The sequence below is a fragment of the Clupea harengus genome, unplaced genomic scaffold, assembly GCF_900700415.2.
Source record: "Clupea harengus unplaced genomic scaffold, Ch_v2.0.2, whole genome shotgun sequence".
Classification (NCBI taxonomy): Eukaryota; Metazoa; Chordata; class Actinopteri; order Clupeiformes; family Clupeidae; genus Clupea; species Clupea harengus.
Window position 1 is genome coordinate 24,739 of NW_024879711.1, and position 24,907 is coordinate 49,645.

General features: G+C 46.0%; 1 protein-coding gene across 1 annotated transcript in view; it reads right to left on the bottom strand.

Annotated features, from left to right (window-relative positions):
- The window catches only part of LOC122129949 (transmembrane protease serine 9-like), a 39,957-nt gene that overhangs the window by 6,424 nt on the left and 8,626 nt on the right, over positions 1-24,907 (bottom strand). The window contains exons 4-11 of the mRNA XM_042704685.1: positions 24,478-24,700; positions 23,977-24,142; positions 20,640-20,908; positions 20,147-20,292; positions 8,544-8,829; positions 6,917-7,085; positions 1,316-1,572; positions 835-935 (exon numbers count right to left, since the gene is read on the bottom strand). Coding sequence (XP_042560619.1) covers positions 835-935; positions 1,316-1,572; positions 6,917-7,085; positions 8,544-8,829; positions 20,147-20,292; positions 20,640-20,908; positions 23,977-24,142; positions 24,478-24,700 — 1,617 coding nt within the window. The remainder of the gene's footprint in view (positions 1-834; positions 936-1,315; positions 1,573-6,916; positions 7,086-8,543; positions 8,830-20,146; positions 20,293-20,639; positions 20,909-23,976; positions 24,143-24,477; positions 24,701-24,907) is intronic.

A 24,907-nucleotide genomic window follows, 5' to 3' on the forward strand; every position in this document is an offset into this window, starting at 1 on the left:
GCTATATGAGATATTCGCAAGACTGTTCTGAGTGAACAGACTCGAAGCAAATAGGCAGAAAACTACTATCTTGCAAATTTTGGAGAGACGCTGAGCCTCGCGTTGTTCACGCGCCGCCATCTTGGTATGTCAAATGGCTTGCACTCACACACACACAGAGAAATGCACTCTAGACTGATTACACACACACACACACACACACACACACACACACACACAAGCAGCTATGAGACAAATGCACTCTAGACCGATCACACACACAGCTATGAGTTATTATAGAGAGAGACTAATTGAACGTCTAAAGACAGAAGACAGAGAGAGGAAGTGAGGTGTTAGAAGAGAGGAAGTGAGGCGTTAGAAGAGAGAGGAAGTGAGGCGTTAGAAGAGAGGAAGTGAGGCGTTAGCTATTAGTTTCTTCACCTGCTGTAACTGAAGAGAGAGGAAGTGAGGCGTTTAAAGAGAGGAAGTGAGGTGTTAGAAGAGAGGAAGTGAGGCGTTAGCTACTAGTTTCTTCACCTGCTGTAACTGAAGAGAGAGGAAGTGAGGCGTTAGAAGAGAGGAAGTGAGGCGTTAGCTACTAGTTTCTTCACCTGCTGTAACTGAAGAGAGAGGAAGTGAGGCGTTAGAAGAGAGGAAGTGAGGCGTTAGGAGAGAGGAAGTGAGGCGTTAGCTACTAGTTTCTTCACCTGCTGTAACTGAAGAGAGAGGAAGTGAGGCGTTAGAAGAGAGGAAGTGAGGCGTTAGCTACTAGTTTCTTCACCTGCTGTAACTGAAGAGAGAGGAAGTGAGGCGTTAGAAGAGAGGAAGTGAGGCGTTAGCTACTAGTTTCTTCACCTGCTGTAACTGAAGAGTGTTGGTGCAGATGTCATCAGCAGAGGAGGATGCGTTGCCACAGGCAACCACTGATGTCTGCACCTCCTGAAGGGGCTGCTCACCTGGAGGGGGGAAGAAGAGAGAGAGAGAGACAGAGGGAGAGAGAGAGAGAGAGAAAGAGAGGGAGAGAGGTAGGGAGAGAGAGAGAGAGAGAGAGATATAGAGAGAGAGAGAGAGGGAGAAGGAGGGAGAGAGAGAGGGAGGGAAAGAGGGAGGGAGAGAGAGGAACAAATTGAAGGGAGGGGAAGAATACAATTTAGACTAAGCTACTATGCATTAAATCATATTCATCATTAAGAAACTCTTATCCTCATCCACACACACTCACATACTCACACACACGCACACGCACACACTCACACTCTCACACACACACACACACACTCACACACACACACACACACATACATACACACACACTCACACACACACACACACACACCTCCAGCCTGTGCGTTGCCCCAGCCTGTGACCCAGCAGGTGGTTCCCGTGGCGATGGCGCCCGCTTTCTGTTCCACGCAGACTGGCTGAATGAAGTTGGAAAGGGTGGGCTTCCTGGTCAACTGCACCATGGCCACGTTCTCGCCTGATAGGCTGCTCAGCGTGATGTTGGCCACACCCACAGACTCCTCATTGGAGTTGGAGCCGTTCTGTCGCAGGCGGCCCAGGAACACCGTCCAATCAGAAGGAGTGCTGGAGCTGGGGGCGGGAAGAACAGAAATCATCACACCTCATCTGTGTGTTGCTCTAGAGGACAGACAGACAGACAGACATCGTCACACCTCATCTGTGCTCTAGAGGCCGAGACATGCTTCTACGACTGCGTTACTTTGTGGCCACGCAGTTGCCTCGACGGAGTCGAGAACCTTTCGAAGTTCTCGTCGGTTGGTGGGTGTCGCAAAGCAATTCACCGGCAGAACAGTAAGGGGCACGGCGCTTTGTTCCGAAGACCAGGCAAACAAATTGCAACAAAAAAAAAGATGCCGGGCCAAACTCCGTAGATGGTCGTATTTGTACATAAGAGTTGTTTGTTTGAATTTGTTTTGCTTAGATTTTTTTTTAATTACCGAGAAATAGACACTATGCAATGTAAAAACCCCGTTATTGTAACTGAAAAATACGTCTGAGGGGATTTGCGAGGTGTCTGAGCCAGCTATCTAATGTCGAGTCGAGTCGAGTTGATGCCAAAGAGCTTGATTTTGGTCTCATCTGACCACATCCTGTCTCCCAATCCTCCTTAGAATCATTTAAGTGTTCATTGGCAAACTTCAGACGGCCCTGTACATGTGCTTCCTTGAGCAGGGGGACCTTGCGAGTGCTGCAGTACTTCAAACCATTTCGGCGTAGTGTGTTGCCAATGGTTTTCTTGGTGACTGTGGTCCCAGCTGCCTTGAGATCATTCACAAGCTCCCCCTGTGTAGTTCTGGGGTTATTCTGCACCTTTCGGATGATCACCGATACCGCACGAGGGGATATCTTGCATGGAGCCCCAGAACTCGAGCGATTGACAGTTGTTTGGTGTTGCTTCCATTAACGAATAATTGCACCAATAGTTGTCTGCTTCTCACCAAGCTGCTTGCCGATGGTTTTGTAACCCATTCCAGCCTTGTGCAGGTCTACAATCTTATCTCTGACGGTCTTGCCCATGGTGGTGAGGTTGAAGGTGTGAAGTATGATTCTTTGGACAGGTTTCTTTTATACACGTCACCAGTTGAGATCAGGTGCACCTTGTTAGGCCTAATGAGGACTAATCTGTGTGCTTCTTGGGCACATAACTGGTCATTGGGAGCCAGAATTCTTTCTGTTTGCTTGGGGGTTCAAATACTTATTTTCCGCATCAAATACAAATAAAGTCATGAATGTTATAAAATGCAGTTTTCTGGATTTGTTTGTTGATATTCTATTTCTCACTGTTAAAATACACCTACCATTACAATTATAGATCACACATTTCTTAGTAGCCAAACTTGCAAAATCGGCAGGGGTTCAAATACTTATTTTCCCCACTGTATCTATCTATCTCTCTCTCTGTCTCTATCTATCTATCTATCTATCTATCTATCTATCTATCTATCTGTCTATCTGTCTATCTATCTATCTGTCTATCTATCTATCTATTTATCTATCTCTCTGTCTTTATCTATCTATCTATCTATCTATCTATCTGTCTATCTATCTATCTATCTATCTATCTGTCTATCTATCTATCTATCTATCTGTCTCTATCTATATCTATCTATCTGTCTCTATCTATATCTATCTATCTATCTATCTGTCTATCTATCTATCTGTCTATCTATCTATCTCTCTGTCTCTATCTATCTATCTGTCTATCTATATATCTGTCTCTATCTATCTGTCTATTTATCTATGTCAGTACTTGGACTCTGTCTCGTCTGATTCTGTGTTTGACATGCCATGTGCCTGTGTTGTAGTAGCCATGCGTTACCATGTGCTCGGCCCCTTGTCCTGTCTTTGTTCTGTTTCCCACCTCTTCTGCTCCTCACCTGTTCCCAATGATTACCCTGCCTATTTAAGCCCTGTCTTGCCTCATGTTCCATGTCAGATTGTCTCAACTGGTGAGCTAGCCTGTGAGTTGTTTGCTTTCTGAAGTATAACTTAAGAGAAGTGTTTTGAGCTTGTTTTTGAATCTGCTTTTGCCTGCCTGTTTGTCTGCCAGCCTGCTTGTTTTAAGAAATACTCAGCCTTTTTGGATGTTTTGAATTTTTTGCCTAAGAGAAGCCTTTTGGGTTTTTGATGCTGATTTGGAGTTTTCGTTGGCGCCGATGCCTACAGTGGTCGTGTACCCTCTTTTTGGATATCTTCTGTGCGTTGACGTTTGTGGAATAAATCCTTTTTCTACCGATCTGCGCTTGGGTCCTTTGAATTCCTGACAGTCTATCTGTCTGTCTATCTTTCTGTCTATATATGGATCTGTCTGTCCCTCCGCAGGTGTGTGTGTGTGTGTGAGGGCTCCTACCTGGAGAAGCAGTTGGCCGAGGTGAGCACGAGCGTCTCAGACAGGCCCGGGTGGGTAATCGGGAGAGTTCCCGGTGGGCCGCTTCACTTCTGGGCCGGTCGAGAATTTGATTTTTTGACATTTGTCACGTTAGTCCATCATCTCTTAAAGTAGGCTACACACGTTACGCATTCTGACAACCCAGCCTCTGCATGGGTTGTACCATGCGAGGGAGTTCTCAAATAGAGTTGGTTGGGTCCATAGCCCGTCTTTTCCAAAAAGTTTTCTCAGATAGGCTACCGATAGCTGGCCCGGCCCTACCGCAACGATACGCGGCAGGAGGGGCTAAAAAAGAAAAAAAAACATCTCAGCTCTCCAGCGGCAGCCATGTTTTTTGAAAACGAATTAAACCCAAGCTCTTTGGTGACGTGGTTGATTACGTTACTGTTGATCATCTGTCCATCATCGTATAAAGCCCGCCCTGACAATTTGATTGGTCTGTACAGCTTCTGGTCGGGCATAATTCCTCCTCAACGGAGCAATGCCAGACCGAACTTCCCGACCTCAAATATTGTGGGCGGGGCTAAGTTCGTCTGGTACCCAGGCTAGTTGTCAACCTATTCGCAAGCAAAATATTACCAGAGATGGAGCTTGAAAGCAGAACCTGTTCCTCCTGCAAAAACGGTGCCATTTGTGTCCATTTAATACTCTCACAGTACAACCTCCTCACAGATGGTTATCATGTCATTGGGTTAGCATATAAGTTTCTGTTGACTTTGTCCATCACACAGGTTGCATGTGAGAAGCTTCTCAACCTTAGCATTTGTGAAGAATAGGCTACGAAGCTCATTGAGTCAGGACAACTTGGAGGCTTTCATATTAATGTGCACAGAGAAGGAAATCCTCATGTCTATAAGCAACGACACAGTTATAGTAGGGCTGGGCACGTTAACGCGTTATTATTGCGTTAACGCATCAATCAATTAACGCCGACAATTATTTTATCGTGCGTTAACGCAGGTTTTATTATTTATTTTATTATTGTAAAAGTCTGTTGCTCACAGGCTTTTATTTTGTAAAAGTCTGCTGCTGACTGCTGCGGAACCGGAAAAGAAAAGAATGGGCGGATAATCAAACATGGAGAAGGGCATTGCTGCCATAGACATATATATATATATGTATATATATGTGTATATGTATGTACATATATATATATATATGTCTATGATTGCTGCGACGTGCCAACTCGCCGCCATCTTGGGAAGGTAAAGGCTGGACTGTAAACAAATGCTAGTGAACGGGAGAGCTGCGGTGGAGCTGGATAAAAAGCACTATAGCGTTTACATTTCTCAACCGATTTAATTGAGTCGTTTGTATATTCAAGGGTTTATGATCTACGTGGAGTACCAAACAAAGTTTGGTCTCCATGTTACTTAGAATCTCGATAGTTCGCCATAGACATATATACATACATGTGATAATTGCAAATTATTCCAACGAAACAGACAGTTGAGCGAGGCTTCGGCAGACTACGTACAGCAGAGTAACTGCCAGCAGTGAACTTTTTGGTGCTTCACCACACTCTAACATTAATGCCTTGGCAGTGGCAATAAGCTTTAGTTTTGTGTTTGTTTTGATAACATTGTTTAAGTTGAGAATTACACCAAGTATTTATTTTATTTAACTGCTACTATACAAAAATGCTGACGTTAAGTGTTTGCACAACAAATGTTATGGCAGTACATTTAAAATAACAGTGTCAAGTTCTAGGAATTGACAAACTGCACTGAAAGTGTTTGCTGGTTTCTCACTCAGGGACATTTGGTACTGAACATAGACTTGTTATGCTGCTCCCTGATGAAAGTAAAATGTTTCTGGTGTTACCTCAGAAATTGCCTGTTTTAATGATATGATTGTGGCTCAGGACTCTTTTGCCAGTTTTTTTCTTTTTCATAACGAACAGGATAACATTTATGCCCTGGCAGTGCCAATGAGCTTTAATTTTGTATTTGCTTTGATAACATTGTTTAAGTTGAGATTTAAAATTAATATTTCATTTAACTGCTACTGTATTAAAATGCTGATGTTAAAAGTGTTTGCACAACAAATGTTATGGCACTTTCGTTCATATGGCAGAACATTTCAAATAAAAGTGCGCTATACACTACTTTTGAATTAATTATTGGATTTTGCGTATACAAATGCGCTTAATCGTGATTAATCAGGGAAATCATGCAATTAATCGCAATTAAAAAATGTAATCGTTGCCCAGCCCTAAGTTATAGATAAAGTGGCTGAAACCAGTGCACTGCTTAGGCGGTTACTGATGCTGTAGATGCAGTTGGTGCTATTCGCAATGTAACTGTATACTGTAATGTGAGTTGAACTGTAAACATTAGTTCAATATGCCTCTTTGTTGAAGAGTGGGATACGTTTCAAATGCTTTATTTATTTATTTCTGCTTTTGTTAATTTATCAACCTATCCTTGTGGAATAGTGGAATATTTTTTGTTAACTTCTCAGCTTAAGTGGATTATTATTTAACCTTTACATTATTTGTTGAACCATGGTATTAATAAAGAGAAAACTGCAGGATAGTAAGAGCTGAACTCTTCATTTATCCAATTTCCACTACAATGGAAAAAGTGGGCCGGTCTTGAGCCTGAAATTCCCGGCCTGAAAAGTGGCCCCACTCCGGCCCTGGTCCCTGGTGTGTGTGTGTGTGTGTGTGTGTGTGTGTGTGTGTGTGTGTGTGTGTGTGTGTGTGTGTGTGTGTGTGTGTGTGTGTGTGTGTGTGTGTGTGTGTACCTGGAGAAGCAGTTGGCTGAGGTGAGCACGAGCGTCTCAGACACCAGAGTCCCTCCACAGGTGTGTGTGTGTGTGTGTGTGTGTGTGTGTGTGTGTGTGTATGTGTGTGTGTGTGTGCGTGTGCGTGTGCGTGTGCGTGTGTGTGTGTGTGTGAGTGTGTGTACCTGGAGAAGCAGTTGGCTGAGGTGAGCACGAGCGTCTCAGACACCAGAGTCCCTCCACAGGTGTGTGTGTGTGTGTGTGTGTGTGTGTGTGTGTGTGTGTGTGTGTGTGTACCTGGAGAAGCAGTTGGCTGAGGTGAGCACGAGCGTATCGGACACCAGAGTTCCTCCGCAGGTGTGTGTCCCTTTCAGGTGCAGGCTGGCCAGCCACGGCCACACCCCCGCCGACACGTCTGATCCACCAATCAGACGAGAGTTCAGAGGGGCCCGTCCACACACCACCGCTGCCGGGGGAGAGAGGGATAATCACACACACAGGTAGGACACACACACACACACACACAGGTAGGACACACACACACACACACACACACACACACAGGAAGTACACACACAGGTAGGACACACACACACATAGGGATGAGAATTGATAAGATTTAACAATTCCGATTCATAACGATTCTTGCTTATCGATTCGATTCCTTATCGATTCTGTTATCGATTATTTTTGGGCAAGGAAAAAAAAAAAGAGTACAAACGGGTTTCTTTACATTCATTTTCTTTTATATAATATTCTCTGAATAGATGATGCACCGCATATACAGTATGTATGTATACATTTACATGTTTTAAATAACCAAAAACAAACCTAAGAATAGGTCAACAAACTCTCAAAGTAGGGTCCAGAGACCCATAGCCTAGGGATCCTTTTCCTTGATGGGGTGCTAGGGGGTCCCAACAAAGTAAAAAAGTATTTGTTTTGACTATAATTCCAACCATAAGTAACAGAATGTATGACTGATTTGGTAATAGGTTTCATACAATTTTTTTAATAAAACATCTAAACTCAAAAATCTCATCAGATGGGGGAGCCTGGAAAATAATCTTATATATACTTGATATACCAGAGTTTGAGAACCGCTGTGCTAAATAATATTTGAACTTGCCAATTACAGTGCTGTTTTTTTTTTAAGTGTATTCTCCTTGAACTAACAATACAACTGACATAAACAAATACTGAAAGCTGGTTTACACAATGAAACCAATGGCACTAACACAATAGACTGATATTAACAGATGAAGCGCTAACGTTAGCCGCGCTGCTGTTGCTTGGTTGAGATTCCAATGAGATTCATTAAAGTTATTGTCACTCCGTAGCGCTCAAAAACGTGACATTCCTGCAAAGTTATTGCATGCAGTATGGACAAATGTTTCGGGGTAATGGTAGTTTTTCCCCCCTTTGACGAAAGAGACGTTTTGCAAGCATTGCAAGTGGCCCTGTGGTCATCTTTTTGCGTGAAATATAACCACACCTCTGCCTAGACGCCATGTTGGCTGCAGTCTGAAACAAATCAAAGCTGCGTGCACGTGACATACCTAAACGGCACTTACATGATACTGGAATATAAAAAAATATATATATACAAAAATGAAGATTTTTTTTTTAGTATCTATAGCGGAATCGGAAAATCATAAAAAGTAAAAATTAATATATATATATATATATATATATTTTTTTAAATATCGATAGCGGAATCGAAAAGGATTTTGGCTAACGATTCCAAGGAATCGGTCCACTGGGAACCGGTTCTTAACAAGAACCGGTTCTCGATTCCCATCCCTACACACACACACACACACACAGGTAAGACACACACACTGACTCCATTACCCACTGACTGACTTATGTGGTGGGGACTGGTGCTATGGTGGTGTTGTGGTTGTGTGGTGGTGTGACTTACGTAGAGGTGTGGTGGCGGGAGTGGTGGTGGTGGGGGTGGTGGTGGTGGTGACAGCAGGCAGGCCGGTGCAGGTGGCACTCAGGTCTGCGTCTGTCCCGGTGGAGGTGAAGGTGACGAAGCCCGGCTGGTCGCTGGTGATCTGGGTGTTGATCCAGCTCTGGTACTGAGAGACGCGTGCATTCACTCCTGGAAACTGGGCCAGGGCGCAGCCGATACCGAAGCTCACAATGCCAGACTGGACCCACTGGGTACCCTGCTTACTCACCACCGGACTGCCAGAATCGCCCTGAGAGACGGGTGAGAACAGACTGGTGTTACCATCCCATAATCTCAGAAATAGTCACATGATCACCTGACACAAGTAAACACATGATCACCTGACACAGGTAAACACATGATCACCTGACACAATAATTGATTTGATTCTGACAAATGTTCCTCATAAATTCTCAGCTGTTGGCGTCTTTTGCAATGACCTAAGTGACCATTGTGTTGTTGCTGCTATCAGGAACACTAAGGTCCCGAAATTAAAACCACGCGTCATTTGTAAGAGGAATCTCAAACATTTTAACGAACAGGGGTTTTATCATGATTTGTTTCATTTCAATTGGAGTAGAATAGAGCTAATCCCCGATGTGGAGACAGCCTGGACTTTCTTTAATGATGGTTTTATGCAAATCGTAAATACACATGGCCCTTTCAAGAGATACAGAGTAAAAGGGCGTGATAACCCGTGGTTTTCCTCTGAGCTAGCAGATACTATTCACGAGCGTAACTTGGCTTGGGCTAAGGCAAGGACAACAGGTTCTACCGCTGATTAGCTGGTTTTTAAACAACTAAGAAACAAATGTTCCTCTTTTATCAAAAAAGCCAAATCAGAATATTATTTGTCTGTCACTACTGAAAATCTTAATGACCCTAGGAGATTTTGGAAAACCATAAAATCTATTTCTGTGAGCAAGAACTCTCAAGCTGTACCGACCTGTGTTATGAAAGATTCGGTTGCTGTCTATGACAAATTGGAGATACTTAATTGTTTTAACAAGTATTTTATATCTTCTGGCTCTCTGTTTGACTCTGCTTGTTCTGCGTCTGTGAAACCCTGTACTGACATTCCAGTGTATACTGGTCAGTCCTTTAACTTCGTACCATTCTCTGTTAAGGAAGTTCATAAAGCCCTAAAAACATTAGATCCTAGTGTGCTGTCAGATTGTAACCGGGAAGGGACTTTTGTTTTGAAAATACAACTTTTATTGTGAAGCAGGAAGTGGTCCTCATGACAGGAAATACAGGAAGTCAAGTCACTTAAGCACAGGTAGTGTGAGTGTTTGGAAAGCATATGGTGACTGCTAATGGGGGACTTAACCTGCTGGCCACTACCAGGGATGCTACTGGTAAGACAATGTTTGATGTTATCTGGTAATCTATTGCAAAAGTGTGCTTTAGTGTTTGAGTTTTGTGGTAGTTTACATGCACTGTTGTTTGTGTATTTGATGGAGTGCTGTATTTTATGTTTTGTTTCTTGTAAAGGTTTTCAACCTGATAAGACGTGTTGCATTAAAGAAGTATTTGAACTCAAATAAAACAAAGAAGAATGAAGAAACCGTCTGAGTCGTTACCATTTTAACCCTGTTGATGGCCAAGGCCTTTTTCAAGTTTGGGCAGAAGTTAAAAAACCCCTGATAACTTGACAGTTGAAAACCAAAGCTGATTGATAACCAAAGAGCTGCATCAAGACTAGAAGATTATTGGCTTCAGTGAGTCCAGAGTGTGGATGCAGAGGAGAGTTGCTAGACAGCAAGGCTATTCAAGAGGCATTGGGAACCCAATCAGTTAACCTAAATAAATAAGTTGGAAGTTAAAGAGAAATCACATTCAAGATGGCAGCCGAAGCTCTCGGCAAAACACTGGATCAGCTTAAGAAATACAGGATGGTTGCAAAGACCTCCTTAACCAAGCAAGCTAACTATCTCAGTCGGAAAGCAGGCTATTTAACTGAGTTAGAACTCAGACAAGAATTTGCAAAGCTCTCTGCCGATTCAAGGAAAGTTATTGAGGCCAACGATGACTACAGGACTGGGTTAGAAGCAGAGCTAGCAGCCAAAGAAGATGGTAAAGATGATGTGCTAAGTCTGGAGCAAGATGCAGACCTAAGTAAATACGGCAGTGAATGTGAGCAAAAGTTCAATGACGTAAAGCAGATTGTTCAAACCAACCTGTGGAGCAGATATGGATCAGAGATGCTAGAGGCTGCTTTTGAAGAAGCAGAAAAAGCCTGTAGGCATACATATGGACTACCTGTGGAAAGCAGTAACTGTGAAGGATTTGAAATCCAACATAATGTAGTGGGAAAGTTGATTAAAGAAACATCTGACGCATTCGCAGCCTGGGAGTCATGGATTCCTGCAGCAGAGGAAAGAGACTTTCGAAAGCGAAGCAGGGAGCTGAGAGTAGCTTACAATGAGCTAGACATGAGAAAAGGTGAATTTGCCAGAGCCCGGAGAATATCTGTGGAGAAGCAAGGCACTGGCGTGAAACAAGAACACACTGGACCGACAATACCAGTAGTGAGAATTAAACCAACCAAACTGCCCACGTTTAGCGGCTGCAAAAGAGACTTCCACCGCTGGAGGACAGACTGGGAAAGCCTTCAGAAGCAGGGAGAGCCAACCGGTTCGCCAGAGGTAAAAAAGATTCAGCTTCTTGATAGTGTGGAAGAAAAGATTGTGAAAGATCTCCGCTTGTCGACTTACAGCACAGCTGATGATGTCTTCAGAGTGCTGGCAAATAGGTATGGTAACAAATGTGCCATTGCTCTAGAAATTGTTGATGAGCTCGAGAAGATTCAGCCAGTCAGAGGAAATCAGCCGAGAAAAGTAGTAGACCTTATTCAGACCATTGGAAAAGCTCTCGCTGACCTCACAGACCTAGGAAGTACCGGCGCCATCAAAAACCCACTGGTGGTGAGGTCTTTAGAGAGCAAGCTTCCTGAGGGTTTGAAGAAGGACTGGCTGATGTTCATGGTGGATCCCAGCAATGATGTCACTGAAGATAAGCACTTTGACATGCTATTAGCTTTTCTGAAGAAGCAAGAGGAGATCTTCGAGAGGCTAGAGCACCTACAAATCACAGACAAGCCAGAGAGTTCAGACAAAGCAGAAAGGACATTTAACAAAAAATATGCCTCAACTCAAGCCACAAAGGGTGAAGATGCTGAGGATGGATGCATTATCTGTGGGGATGAGAAACATAAGGACAGGATTTTCTTCTGCAAAAAGTTCAGGGCTCTGAAGTTATCAGAAAAGGAAGCTGCTGTGGAAAGGATTGGTGCATGCAGGGAGTGCTTAGGGTGTCATGAGTATGATGATGGCTGCAGAGACACTTACCTGTGCAGGAATGTAGACTGCAAAAAGAGAGGCTCCTCAGATCACCACTTCTTTCTCTGTCCAAGAGGGAACAGCAAGAGGCGTGAACTTGAGAAACCTCAAACAGATGACAGAGACAAAAAGAACTTAACTGAGGAACAGAAGAGATTCTTGGGTGAACTTACCCCCGAGTTAGCTGAGAGGTGCAGGAAGGCCTTCACCAATAATTCGTCGAACGTCAGCTGTCCAGCTAAGAACCAGGTGAGCCTCCTCAAAGAAAGTGGATTGAGAGAACTTCCCGTCATTATGATGTTAATGGAAGTGACCGCTAATGCAGGTCAAAAAATCGGAGCCCTGGTGGATCTGGCTTCAGACACCAACTACATTACTCATAAAGCAGCCAAAAGATTGAATCTTAGGAGTGAGAAGATCACACTAATTGTGCATGGAGTGGGTGGAATGGCTACCAAAGTAGCCACAAGAAGATACCTCCTCAGAGTTCGAATCAAAACCTCCAAGGGAACTGAGAGGGCCCATGAACTAATCTGTTATGGGCTGAAGGAGATCGCCAAAGTTCACCGAGCTGTCAAGCCTGAAGAGCTGACGAGATTCTTCCCAGAAGTTGAACCTGAGGAGCTGAGGAGACCTGAGCAGATTGAGTTGCTCATAAGTCACAGAGAAGGGAGACTTGCCCCACAAAGGGTGAAAGTTGTTGGAGATCTCGTCTTGTGGGAGAGCCCTCTTGGAAAGACAGTGGGCGGAGCGCACCCTGATCTGTTTGAGCAAGTAAACATGACGGCACATGAGTCAAAGACACACTTTGCTCGTTCTATGAGAACAGCTGCCATCAAATATGAGGAGATCCCTGCTGAGGTCCCCTTCATGACCAAGACAGTTCACATGCAAGACACCATCGGTGAAGCTAGGCATACAGCTGCAACTCACCGTGACGTCCTTGAGTGCAAGGAGGCGCAAAGGATACTGGAGGAAGACAGCTACACAGATGATGTCCTAACATCCCACAATAATGCAAACAGACTGAGCGAAGTGACCAAGGAGATTGAGGAAATTCTGCAAGCAGGTGGATTTTCTCTGAAGCCATGGGTCCAGTCTACGCAATGTGGGAGGCAGGAAAGGGGAGTAGCAGACACCACAACGAGGACACCCTCTGAGACGCACAAAACATTTGTCCTGCCAAGTCAGTCAGCTAAGGAAGTGGTAACTGACGCCAGGGACAGCATCAGTAAGCTGCAGAGGAAGGCCTTTTCAGCAGTAATGACAAGAGGTCAAGTGAAGAGATGCCGAGGGGTCACCACCCAGGACCACACCAAAGCTGAAGACTCTGTTGAAAAAAATGATACTGACCCAACCCACCTGATTGTCTGCCCTGATGCATCGGGAACTGATCCAGAAATGAGACAGGGTGAAGTTGTGCTGAGAGTAGCACTTTCAAACTCAGCCTTCAAAAATCTTTTGGAGGTCAATAGATTTAGCTGCTTGTCCAGGCTGGTGAATGTCGTTGCTTGGGTAAGACGGGCTGCTGATAGCTGGCTAGGCCTTAAAAACCAGACTCCAAAGAAATCAAAGTGGGAGGCATCACCCTCAAAAGAAGAGGGGTCATATGAAGTGAAAGATGAGGTGAAGAAGAGAGTGAGGCTGAAGGTGTGGGGTATCGTGTTCAGTTGCATGGCATCCAGAGCCATTCATACTGACATTGTCAGTGACATGTCCGCAGAAGGATTTCACTCCAAACTCTCTCCTGCTGGGGCGAGCTTGAGAGGAGACCCAGGAGACTTCCAGTTTGAGGGTTACCCCTACAAAAGGCTGAGAGTGATCCAGTCGGAGGTGAATAAGTTCTGGAAGAAGTGGTGTCAATTGGCAGGCCCGAATCTCTTTGTAAGGAGCAAGTGGCACGCTCCAGAGAAGAGTGACGTGACCTCCTTGGGTTCTGGCACCAGGAGCTCAAGTGGGAGGTGTGCTGTCAGGACCTGACTTTATTGATCCTTACTTTTTGCAATTGGCAGCTGATTTTGTAGCAGGGCCTCTTGCTTATCTTTTTAACCTTACAGTTGAGAATAAGGAAATTCCTAGGATATGGAAATCTGCTTTTGTTCTCCCTTTATTAAAAGGGGGTGATTCAGCTATTTTAAACAACTATAGGCCAATATCTAATTTATCGGTACTTGCTAAAACCCTTGAAACTCTTGTGACATTTTGTCAACATATCAATCAAGTTTTAGGAAAAAACATAGTACCATCACAGCTGCACTGAAGGTGGTAAATGACATTTCTGTTGCACTGGACAAGAAACAACATTGTGTATCACTCTTTATTGATCCGTCCAAAGCGTTCGACACAGTTGATCATGATGTTTTAAAACTTCTAAAACTTAAGACTTCTGAACTCAGGACTCTCGGAGCAAGCAGTCGCTTGGTTCTCAAACTACCTTAGTAATAGGTCTCAGTGCATTAAACATGATGGTTTATGTTCTGATATTGCTTCTATCTACAAGGGTGTTCCACAGGGTTCTGTATTAGGTCCACTTTTATTCACTATTTATATTAATAATCTGGGTCAAAACGTGTCAGATGCCAATTTTCATTTTTATGCTGATGACACTGTTATATACTGCTGTGCGTCAACTCTTGCAAAGGCCACTGAATACTTGCAGAATGCTTTTATTGTTTTCCAAAATACCTTACTTCAGCTGAAACTCGTCCTAAATGCAGAAAAAACTAAATGTATGTTGTTTACCAACACTAGGAACAGGCCTAAGAATATCCCTTCTGTTGTCACTCTTGAGGGAAGTGATATAGAGATTGTAAACTCTTATAAATACCTGGGTATTTTGATTGATGACTCCCTCACTTTTAAGCCACATGTTCTGTACCTGGTGAAAAAGCTGAGGCTAAACCGCTAGGTTACGTATGTACCCGTGGTTCTATGAATTTCGGATGACCGCCAGAGGTGGTGCTTTCAGCACTGGATGTCCATCACGTTTACGTGTAGTTCGAGTGTTTGTATCAACAAAGTCACCTGTGACCTGGGTGACGTATGCCCCTTGCCCCGGTACTAAAGGCACGTTCACCCAGGACTTGACCCTTGGCAATCTTCTCGCGAATATTCCGAGTGACTGCCAAGCTCTGGCGGTCATCCGAAATTCATAGAACCACGGTTACATACGTAACCTAGCGTTCTACTTCATTTATAATGACCGCCAGAGGCGGTGCTTTCAGCACTGGATGACTAATACCAACAAAGTCACGAGGAAATCTTACCTTACTCCCGCTGTAAGGAAGTAGGAAGAACAGCTGCTGCCACTGGGTTATGAGGGACCACGTTAACCCTATAAAAACTTGCAAATGTGCAGGTTGATGCCCATGATGCAGCTGTACAGATATCTGAAAGGGGGACACCTCTTAGGGCCGCCCACGATGTACATACACTCCTAGTTAAGTGACCTCGGACCTGAGGGACCGGGAGGCTACTGCTCCTATAGGCACAAATAATAGTGTCCACAATCCAACGTGATAGACGTTGTTTGGATAAGCTGTGCCCTCTCCTTTGTCCTGAATGACAGAGAAACAGTGAATTAGACTGGCGGAATTCCACAGTCATATCAATATAAGCCCTTGGTGCTCTCACTAGGCACAACAGGTATGCTCTGTCCCTGCTCATCCTCCTGTGCTGGGGGCTCAAAAATAGCCAGACTGAGGGGCTGGTTTGTGTAGGATGATGAAAATGTCTTTGGAAGAAAGGCCGGATTCGGCCACAAAGTTACCCCTGTGCCTCCAGGGTTCCAATATAGGCATTCTTGGCTTGGCTTTCGTTTAGCCGATGCCCTGGCCAAGAGAAAAGCGGTCTTCGTAGACAGCCATTTCAATTCCACCCTCTCTAGAGGTTCAAATGGGGACTGACTGAGTGCCTTTAGGACTATAGGCAAGTCCCAAGAGGGCACTGGGCTTCGCTGAAGCGGAGTATCACCGGTACAGGACACCGTGTCGGGTCCTGCTTCTGTGCTTGGCAACACTCACAAAAAAACTTCCACCTGTTAGCGTACAGCACATTGGCGGAGGGTGCCCGGGAGCTGTGGATGGTCCGTACAACCGCTGGGTCACATGACCCCAACAATAGCTCTGGCCCTTCAGAGGCCAGACCCCAAGCTGCAGACGAGCTGGGTTCGGGAGCCAGATTCGACCCTCCAGCTGTGAGGTGATCCAGCCTCACAGGGAGGCACCCCGGCTCCCTGTCTAGTAATCTGTACAAGATTGGGAACCACACTTGGGGGCTATTAGTAACTCCTTATGGTTCCCTCTGAGGATCCTTCCCAGAGTGGGCAGGATCAGTGGTAGTGGGGGGAAGGCGTACAGCAGCTGATTTTGCCACACATGGGCCAGTGCATCCTGGCCCAAGGAGCTTATAGATTCCCCCTGAGAAAACCAGAGGGGACAGTACGTTGTTGACTGTGGCAAAAAGATCCACCCCTGCCTTGCCATATCTCTGCCAGGTCGCTTCCACCACTTGTGGATGCAGCCTCCATTCCCCAGGAGGTGGGTGCTGCCGGGATAGCAATCCTCGGCCGTGTTTTGAATGCCTGGCAAATGCATTGCCCTCAGGCTCAGAAAGTGAGGATACGCCAACAACCACAGCTGTTGGGTCAGCCTCGAGGATTGTCTGGACCTCCCCTGGTGGTTTACCTGGTAGACCAGTGTTGGCTGTTCTTACCAGGACATGCTTTCCTACCAGCACTGGAAGAAAATGTTTGAGCGCCAGCAGAACAGCCTGCAGCTCCAATACATTTGTGTTGTTCCTATTGCCAAGGACTCCAGAGACCTCTGACAGTCCTGCATTGCCATACAGCTCCCCACCCTGCCAGAGAAGCATCGGTGGCCACCACTTCTCTGCAAGAAGGTATGGACCCCAAGGGGACCCCCTGGGTGAGATATGTCTCTCCCCTCCACGGGCGTAGCTTTGCAAGGCAACTGGAAGTGACTCTGACCAGCTTGTGCCTGTGACAAGTGGGGTGCAAGCCAAGATCGTTCAGCCGAATTTGAAGAGGCCGCAAATGACAGAAGGCCCAAAGGGACCACCGATGAGGCCGCTGTGAGCATCCCCAGCAGTCTCAGATATGATTTGAGGGCCAGAGCCCTGCCTCTCCAGAAATGACTGATGAGCTCGAGGGTGTTGTTGACCCGTTGTTGAGAGGGGGTTGCAACCATCAGCCGTGAATCTAGCTGGATGCCAATAAAGACGATCTGCTGACTGGGCAACCGGGAGCTCTCTTCCTGGTTTATTTTTAGCCCTAACCTGGTAGCATAGGAGATCAGCAATGCTGATTCTCTGAGGGACTCTCCCCTTGACTGGGAATGGCTCAGCCAGTCGTCCAGATAGGGGAAAATGCACCTCCCCCTGGCCTGCAGTGGGGGACAGTGCCGCTGCCACACCTCTGGTGAAGACCCTTGGTGCCAGCGAGATCCCGAATGGGAGCACACAGAACTGGTAAGCCCTGCCCTCGAAAGCAAAACGAAGGAACTGTTTGCCGAGGTGTGATAGGGACGTGAAAGTATGCATCCTTTAGGTCGATGGTTGTAAAGCAGCATGTGGAATATTAACATCTTGAGATGCGCGTTTAACCGTCTCAAGTCTAGTATAGGCCGAAGGCCGCCGCCCTTCTTTGGGATGATAAAATAAGTGGAGTAGAATCCACTATTTTGTGCCAGCCTGTCTAATGGCTCGATAGTGCGTTTCCCATGGAACCTCGGTGGTCGACGTTGGAACCATAGAGAGCCTCTGTCTGCCGGGAGCCTCACGGCTCAGACTGGCAAACTGTTGTCTGGCCTGTGTAACCTGTAGGCTGCACTCCAGAGCTTGCTGTGCGGCAGGACCAAACATCTGTCCTGGAATGACAGGAAGTGTCTACCTTCTGGGCAAGCGGATCAATTTTCCTGCATTTGCCCTTACCCGAGGCTTCCCGGGAATCAGGCCTCCGGCGTTTGCATTGCTTAGGAGACATGCGCCGCGTCTCCGTGCCGGGCGGTTCTGGCTGGGCCAGCCTCCAAACGCACAGCTAGACTCATGCAGCTGCAGTTCATGCATGCCAGTTCAGTAAGTCCTTGCCTGAGGTGCTCAACACCTAGGCATGAGGGACTCTTATCGTGGCCGCCTCTGGCTCCAGAGGGGCCCGGCAACAGTGCATGTTATGAACATGTTGCAAGATACATATATATATATTTTAGGAGTGGTATTTTACCAGCAGCCTTAGCGAAATAACACTAGGCCCTGTTATATAAGATAGGTTACTGTTTAAGAGCGAACACACTCCTCTACAGTCACCTGAAATCAAATAATAAATGCTGAACAACTGAAATTTGCGGGGTGGAGACAATCACCCGCTCAAACTAGGCGGTTTATTATGGACCAAGCCTCAATATTAACCAAGCGAATTAAACCTGATCACGGCAATGATTCCTCTTACGTTACGTAAGGTAGGCTTCCGTTTAGAAAGAGCGGACACACTTGTTAACGATTACCAAAATGACATGCTTTAGAACTGAAATTGCGGGTGTAGCCCGTCAGTCACCAATCAGTAGGTAAACGTAGCCTGCTTATCGCGTCCTGTTTAAGAGTGGACACCCTCGTTAACAGTTACCAATTAACAGTTATCCAAACAGTAGGTAAACGTAGCCTGCTTCTAGCGTTAACACAAAGTCGACAGGAGTAAAATCCTGTTTGTTTACTTAATTGAATGCTTATGGCGAGAACGCCGCTTGCATCTTCATAATAACAACCAAACTATGCGAGGGACTTCCACTCGCTCCAACAAGTGGGTTTAATTTATCAGTTGTAAGGCGAGACGCCTGCACTGACCGCCCAATGCTTCTTAAACCATTACTGCCGCATCCGAGCGTGAACACACAAACGGCACAAAATAGTAGAGGAAAACTCATCATGGTTTTAACTATCGGTTGTAAGGCGAGAAACACCTGTAGGCCATCAGTCACCAATCAGTGTTAACCGCAATCGACATGCTTTATGGCGAGAACACCGCTTGCATCTCACAACGGTACAAAACAAATTATGCGAGGAACTTCCAACTCGCTAAGTGGGTTTAACTATCGGTTTGTAAGGCGAGAAACACCCGTACTGATAGCCCCAATGCCTCTTAAACCATTACCCGAGCGTGAATACTACACACGGCAAAAAATTTGAAGAGGCAAAACTCACCTTTTTTCTCGGTTTCAAGACTCCCAACGATTAGCATGTACACTCACCTGTGGAAAAACTACTCACCTGACGCGAGAAAAAAATAAGGGTCAAGTCCTGGGTGAACGTGCCTTTAGTACCGGGGCAAGGGGCATACGTCACCCAGGTCACAGGTGACTTTGTTGATACAAACACTCGAACTACACGTAAACGTGATGGACATTCAGTCCTGTTCTGGCCACTCGTAGGCTCTGTCACTGGTACTCCTTTATATATAAGGCAATTCTTGGTCTGCTCCCATACTACCTATGTGTCCTAATCAAGCAGAAAAGTGCTGGCAAATACTCTTTGCGTTCGCAGGACTGTTTTATGCTAACTGTCCCAAATGCCCGTACGGAAATAGGAAAGTGTATTCTGCTCCCTCGGCATGGAATATCTTGCAAAAGGTCTTGAAACTAAATTATTTTATCTCGCTTAATGCTTTTAACTCAAAATGAAAAAATTTGAGACAGATTCTTTAAGATGTAAATGTTTTTAATGTACCTGGCTACGACACTTACTCCTAAATGTTGTCTTCTTTTGTGTTTCTGTCTGTAACTATGTTTGTATGTATGCTGCTGCCTGTCTTGGCAAGGTCTCCCTTGAAAAATAGATTATTTATCTCAATGGGTTTTCCCCTGGTTAAATAAAGGTTAAATAAAATAAAAAAAATAAACACATGATCACCTGACACAGGTAAACACATGATCACCTGACACAGGTAAACCCTTACATGATCACATGACACAGGGAAACACTTACACCTAACAGGGGTAAATAGTCACATGATCACCTGACAGAGGTAAATAGTCACATGATCACCTGACAGGAGTAAATAGTCACATGATCACCTGACAGGGGTATATAGTCACATGATCACCTGACAGAGGTAAATAGTCACATGATCACCTGACAGGAGTAAATAGTCACATGATCACCTGACAGGGGTATATAGTCACATGATCACCTGACAGAGGTAAATAGTCACATGATCACCTGACAGGGGCCCCCCTCGTCCCTCCCAGCACAGATCATGTTGTCGGTGATGGTGACGCCTCTCGGGTTGTACTTGCAGAAACAGTTCCTGTTCCCCGTCACCGGCACATCCACTTCCTGAAGGGTCTGTGGGGAGGGAAGGGGCACTAGGAGAGACAGGAGACAATCAGATTAAGTTTCAGAGTGTGTGCGTGTGTGTGTTAGAGTGTGAGAGTGTGTGTGCGTGTGTACGTATGTGTGTGTGTGTCTGTGAGTGTGTGTGCAAGAATGTGTGTGTGTGTGTGAGTGTGTGTGTGTGTGTGTGTGTGTGTACGTGTGTGCGTGTGTGTGTGCGTGCATGCGTATGTGTGCGTGTGCGTGTGTGTGTGCGTGCGTGTGTGTGCATGTGTGTGTGTGTGCGTGCGTGTGCGTGTGAGAGTGGGTGTGCGTGTGCGTGCGTGTCTGTGTGCGCGTGTGTGTGTGTGTGTGTGCGTGCGTGTGTGTGTGTGCTCACCTCCTGATCTGATTCTGCCCCAGCCTGTCAACCAGCTGTTGGTGCCCCGATTGAAGGTGCTGTTGGCTGCTGCCAGGCAGATGGGGCGGATGAAGTTAGTGAAGGTGACGGAGGAGGAGAGTTGGAGGAGGGCGATGTCATTATCGCTGGTGCGGCTGTTGTAATTGGGATGCCTGATGATCCGAGAGACGGTCCTGGAAACCTCGTTGGAGTTGCTGCCCTCCTGATTCTGCCGCCCCAGGTAGACGACCGGGCCGAAGGTGCTCGTGCTGCAGAGAGAGGAGGACACACACTTGACTTGTAACTCTGGGTAAACACACACACATACACACACACACCTCACCTGTAACCTCTGGCACACAAACACACACTTCACCTGTAAATGGGATTGGTGCGCCGTAGAGGAAGGTCACACTGACAATGGCTCCCCATGCACTACGCAGCTTTTTGTTTATTTCTGTTCTTATTGTTTGTTTTTTGTACACACTACACTGTCGCTCATACAGTATGATCGACTGGCACTTTTGGAAATTCGTTCGTCGCTTAACACAGAGTTTTTCTCAATTTACCGGAGTGCTTGCTGTGGCTCCTCTGTCCTACCACCGGTATGTTTACCAATACGCCGACGGAGGAGAAAGAAGAGGGGCAAGCGAGCCGGTATCCTGTGCAGATCTCGGACGAGATACTGCAATCCCCCGCTGCCAAGCATTCTACTCGCGAATGTTCAATCCCTGGACAATAAAATGGACGAGCTACACGCACGGACTAACTTCCAGCGGGACATTGCAAACTGTTGTGTGCTAGCCTTTACCGAGACCTGGCTGGATCCTATGGTGCCTGACTCGGCCGTCACTCCAGCCGGTTTTTCCATCTACCGGCAGGACAGAACCTCTGAGTCAGGTAAAAGCAGGGGTGGAGGGGTATGCTTGATGGAAAAAGAGACAAGCTGGAGTCCAACTACCTCAGCTCTAAACCCCGACGCATGTGGGGTGGCCTGCGACAAAGGGAGAAATAGCAGTGATGATCAGCCTGCCGCCTCTCTACCTGATGACCTCAACACTTTTTACGCAAGGTTTGAGTCAACCAACACTCTTCCTTCCGCGAGACTGGCCGAGGACCGGGACGACTGCGCTCTGTCTCTGACTGTGGCTGATGTGAGGTGAGAGCTCCAAAGGGTGTACCCTCGGAAGTCATCCGGGCCCGATGGAGTTCCAGGCCGCGTCCTCAGGGGGTAGGTCGACCAGCTAGCGGAGGTATTCACCTCCATATTCAACCTCTCACTACATCTGTCTGAAGTCCCCACCTGCTTCAAGCAGGCCACCATCATCCCCCTACCCAAGAAACCATCCATCACCTGTTTAAATGACTACCGCCCTGTAGCACTGACCTCCACCATCATGAAGTGCTTCGAGCGGCTGGTCAGAACCCACATCTGCTCTACCCTTCCGAATACCCTGGACCCCTTTCAGTTTGCATACCGCCCAAACAGATCTACAGATGATGCCATCGCCCTGACAACGCACACCACCCTCTCCCACCTGGAAAAGGGTAACACATATGTGAGGATGCTGTTTGTGGATTACAGCTCAGCATTCAACACTATTGTGCCTGCCAAGCTCGTCCCTAAGCTCAGGAGTCTGGGTCTTAAAACACCCCTGTGCAACTGGATCCTGGACTTCCTGACGAGCAGACCCCAGGTGGTGAGAATGGGCAAGCACACCTCCTCCTCACTGACCCTGAGTACCGGGGCCCCCCAGGGCTGCGTACTCAGTCCCCTCCTGTACTCCCTGTACACGCAGGACTGTGTGGCAACCAACATCATCCTGAAGTTTGCAGACGACACTACCATCCTGGGTCTCATCTCTAACAACGATGAGACCGCCTAGAGAGATGAGGTAAGGGGCTTGGCAGCATGGTGCCAAGACAACAACCTGTCTCTAAACATCTGCAAAACCCTCTTACTGTCTTACACTTACTACATATATATGCACATATTTTGTCATTTAATTTAATATTCCTCACTTCACCCTGTACACTGCTGCTAGCCCTTCTTTTATTTTAAATTGTTGCTACTTGTAATATGTTATATGTTATAATTAGTGCTGTCAAACGATTCAAATATTTAATCGTGATTAATCGCATTTGTCATAGTTAACTCAAAATGAATCGCAATTAATCGCACATTTTTATCTATTCTAAATGTCCCTTCATTTAATTTTTTACATCATTTTTTTTTCCATTTTAATGCTCTTATCAACATGGAAAAGTGGATTGGCTTGCTTTATGCAAATGTTTTATTTTATTGAAAAACAACATTGCCAAACAGGGCGGTACAAAATGTAATTATAAAGTGCACATTTCAGGTAAACAAGGACTCAGCCTACAGTGCAGTTAAACCATGGCTTAATATTTTCTTTTTTTCAAGTTTGCTGGGAACATAGCAGTCAGGCTTCTTATTTCAGAAACAATGAACCGTAACAGTTAGGTAACCAATAAAAGGTAAGCCTACTACTTCTTTGCTTTCAGCCAGCTACTCAAAAAGACAAGCCTGTTGATATTTTCAGACAACAGTGAAGCTCGCTTCTTTTGCACAACACAACTTTTAAAAGTGAACTTTCCATTCAGAAGCTTTTTTATCATCCATTTCGCCGTATCGCGCTCACCATTCACTCAAACCGTAACGTTAGCCTACTACTATTGGCCGGCTTCCAAGCCCAAATGGCGTGCCTATTGTTTTGCTTCCGGTCTAGCTAGATCCGGCGTGGTGCTGTAGTTTTTCTAAGGTTACTAGTTGTTGCAACAGCATTTGAAAGAATCTACACAGTTTGCGAGGCCAAAAAGAACGTTAATCTAAAAAAAAAAAAAACAATAAAAAAATAATAATAATGTAAAATAAAAACCGCTAATCTCGCGATAAAAAAATTGACGTAGTTAAAATGGGTTTGCGTTAACGCCATTAATAACGCGTTAAACTGACAGCCCTAGTTATAATGTTATATGTTTTTGTTATATGTTATATGTTATTTTTTAATCTTGTATGCCGTCTACTGCGTAGATGTTGGCTGCCAAGTCACAAGAATTTCGCTGCGCTGAAGCAACTTGCGACAATAAACACTTTGATTTGACTTGATTTAGTGCACTTAGCCACAGATAAGTGCAGTGAGTTTATGGGTGTGTGTGTGTGTGCATGCGTCTTGTGAAGCAAGGTTCAGTAAAGGGTTACCTAAAATCCGGCATTATGTTTCTTAAAGAGTTACCCATGATGCACTGCGGTAGAGTTACGGAGCTACGGTGAGTGTGTTGGGTCAAAATACCCGCAAGAGCGCCTGAGTCTCACCTTGGGAAGCAGTGTGCGGCTGACATCACCCAGTCCTTGTTGATGAGGGACCCCCCGCAGAAGTGGCGGCCGCGGCTGCTGTGAAGGCTGGCCTGCCATGGCCACGCCCCCACAGGGGCGTCCTCTCCCCCCACTATGCGGGTGTTGAGAGGCGCTTGCCCACACACTGAAAGGAATCATAGGGTTACACACACACTGGTAGATAGATGCACGCACACACACAGTCACAAGTAGGACACACACACACACGTAGGAAACACACACACACACACACAGGTAGGACACACACACACACACACAAACACACACGCGCACCAGTTAGACACACACACTGGTAGACACACGCACACACACACTCACAGGTAGGACACACACACACACACACAAACAAAGTAGACTGGATTGATGGTGTTGTGGTTGTGTGGTGGTGTGACTTACGTGGCGGTGTGGTGGTGGTGGTGGTGGTGGTGGCGGGGGTGGTGGTGGTGACAGCAGGCAGGCCGGTGCAGGTGGCACTCAGGTCTGCGTCTGTCCCGGTGGAGGTGAAGGTGACGAAGCCCGGCTGGTCGCTGGTGATCTGGGTGTTGATCCAGCTCTGGTACTGAGAGACGCGTGCATTCACTCCTGGAAACTGGGCCAGGGCGCAGCCGATACCGAAGCTCACAACGCCAGACTGGACCCACTGGGCACCCTGCTTACTCACCACCGGACTGCCAGAATCGCCCTGAGAGACGGGTGAGAACAGACTGGTGTTACCATCCCATAATCTCAGAAATAGTCACATGATCACCTGACACAGGTAAACACATGATCACCTGACACAGGTAAACACATGATCACCTGACACAATAATTGATTTGATTCTGACAAATGTTCCTCATAAATTCTCAGCTGTTGGCGTCTTTTGCAATGACCTAAGTGACCATTGTGT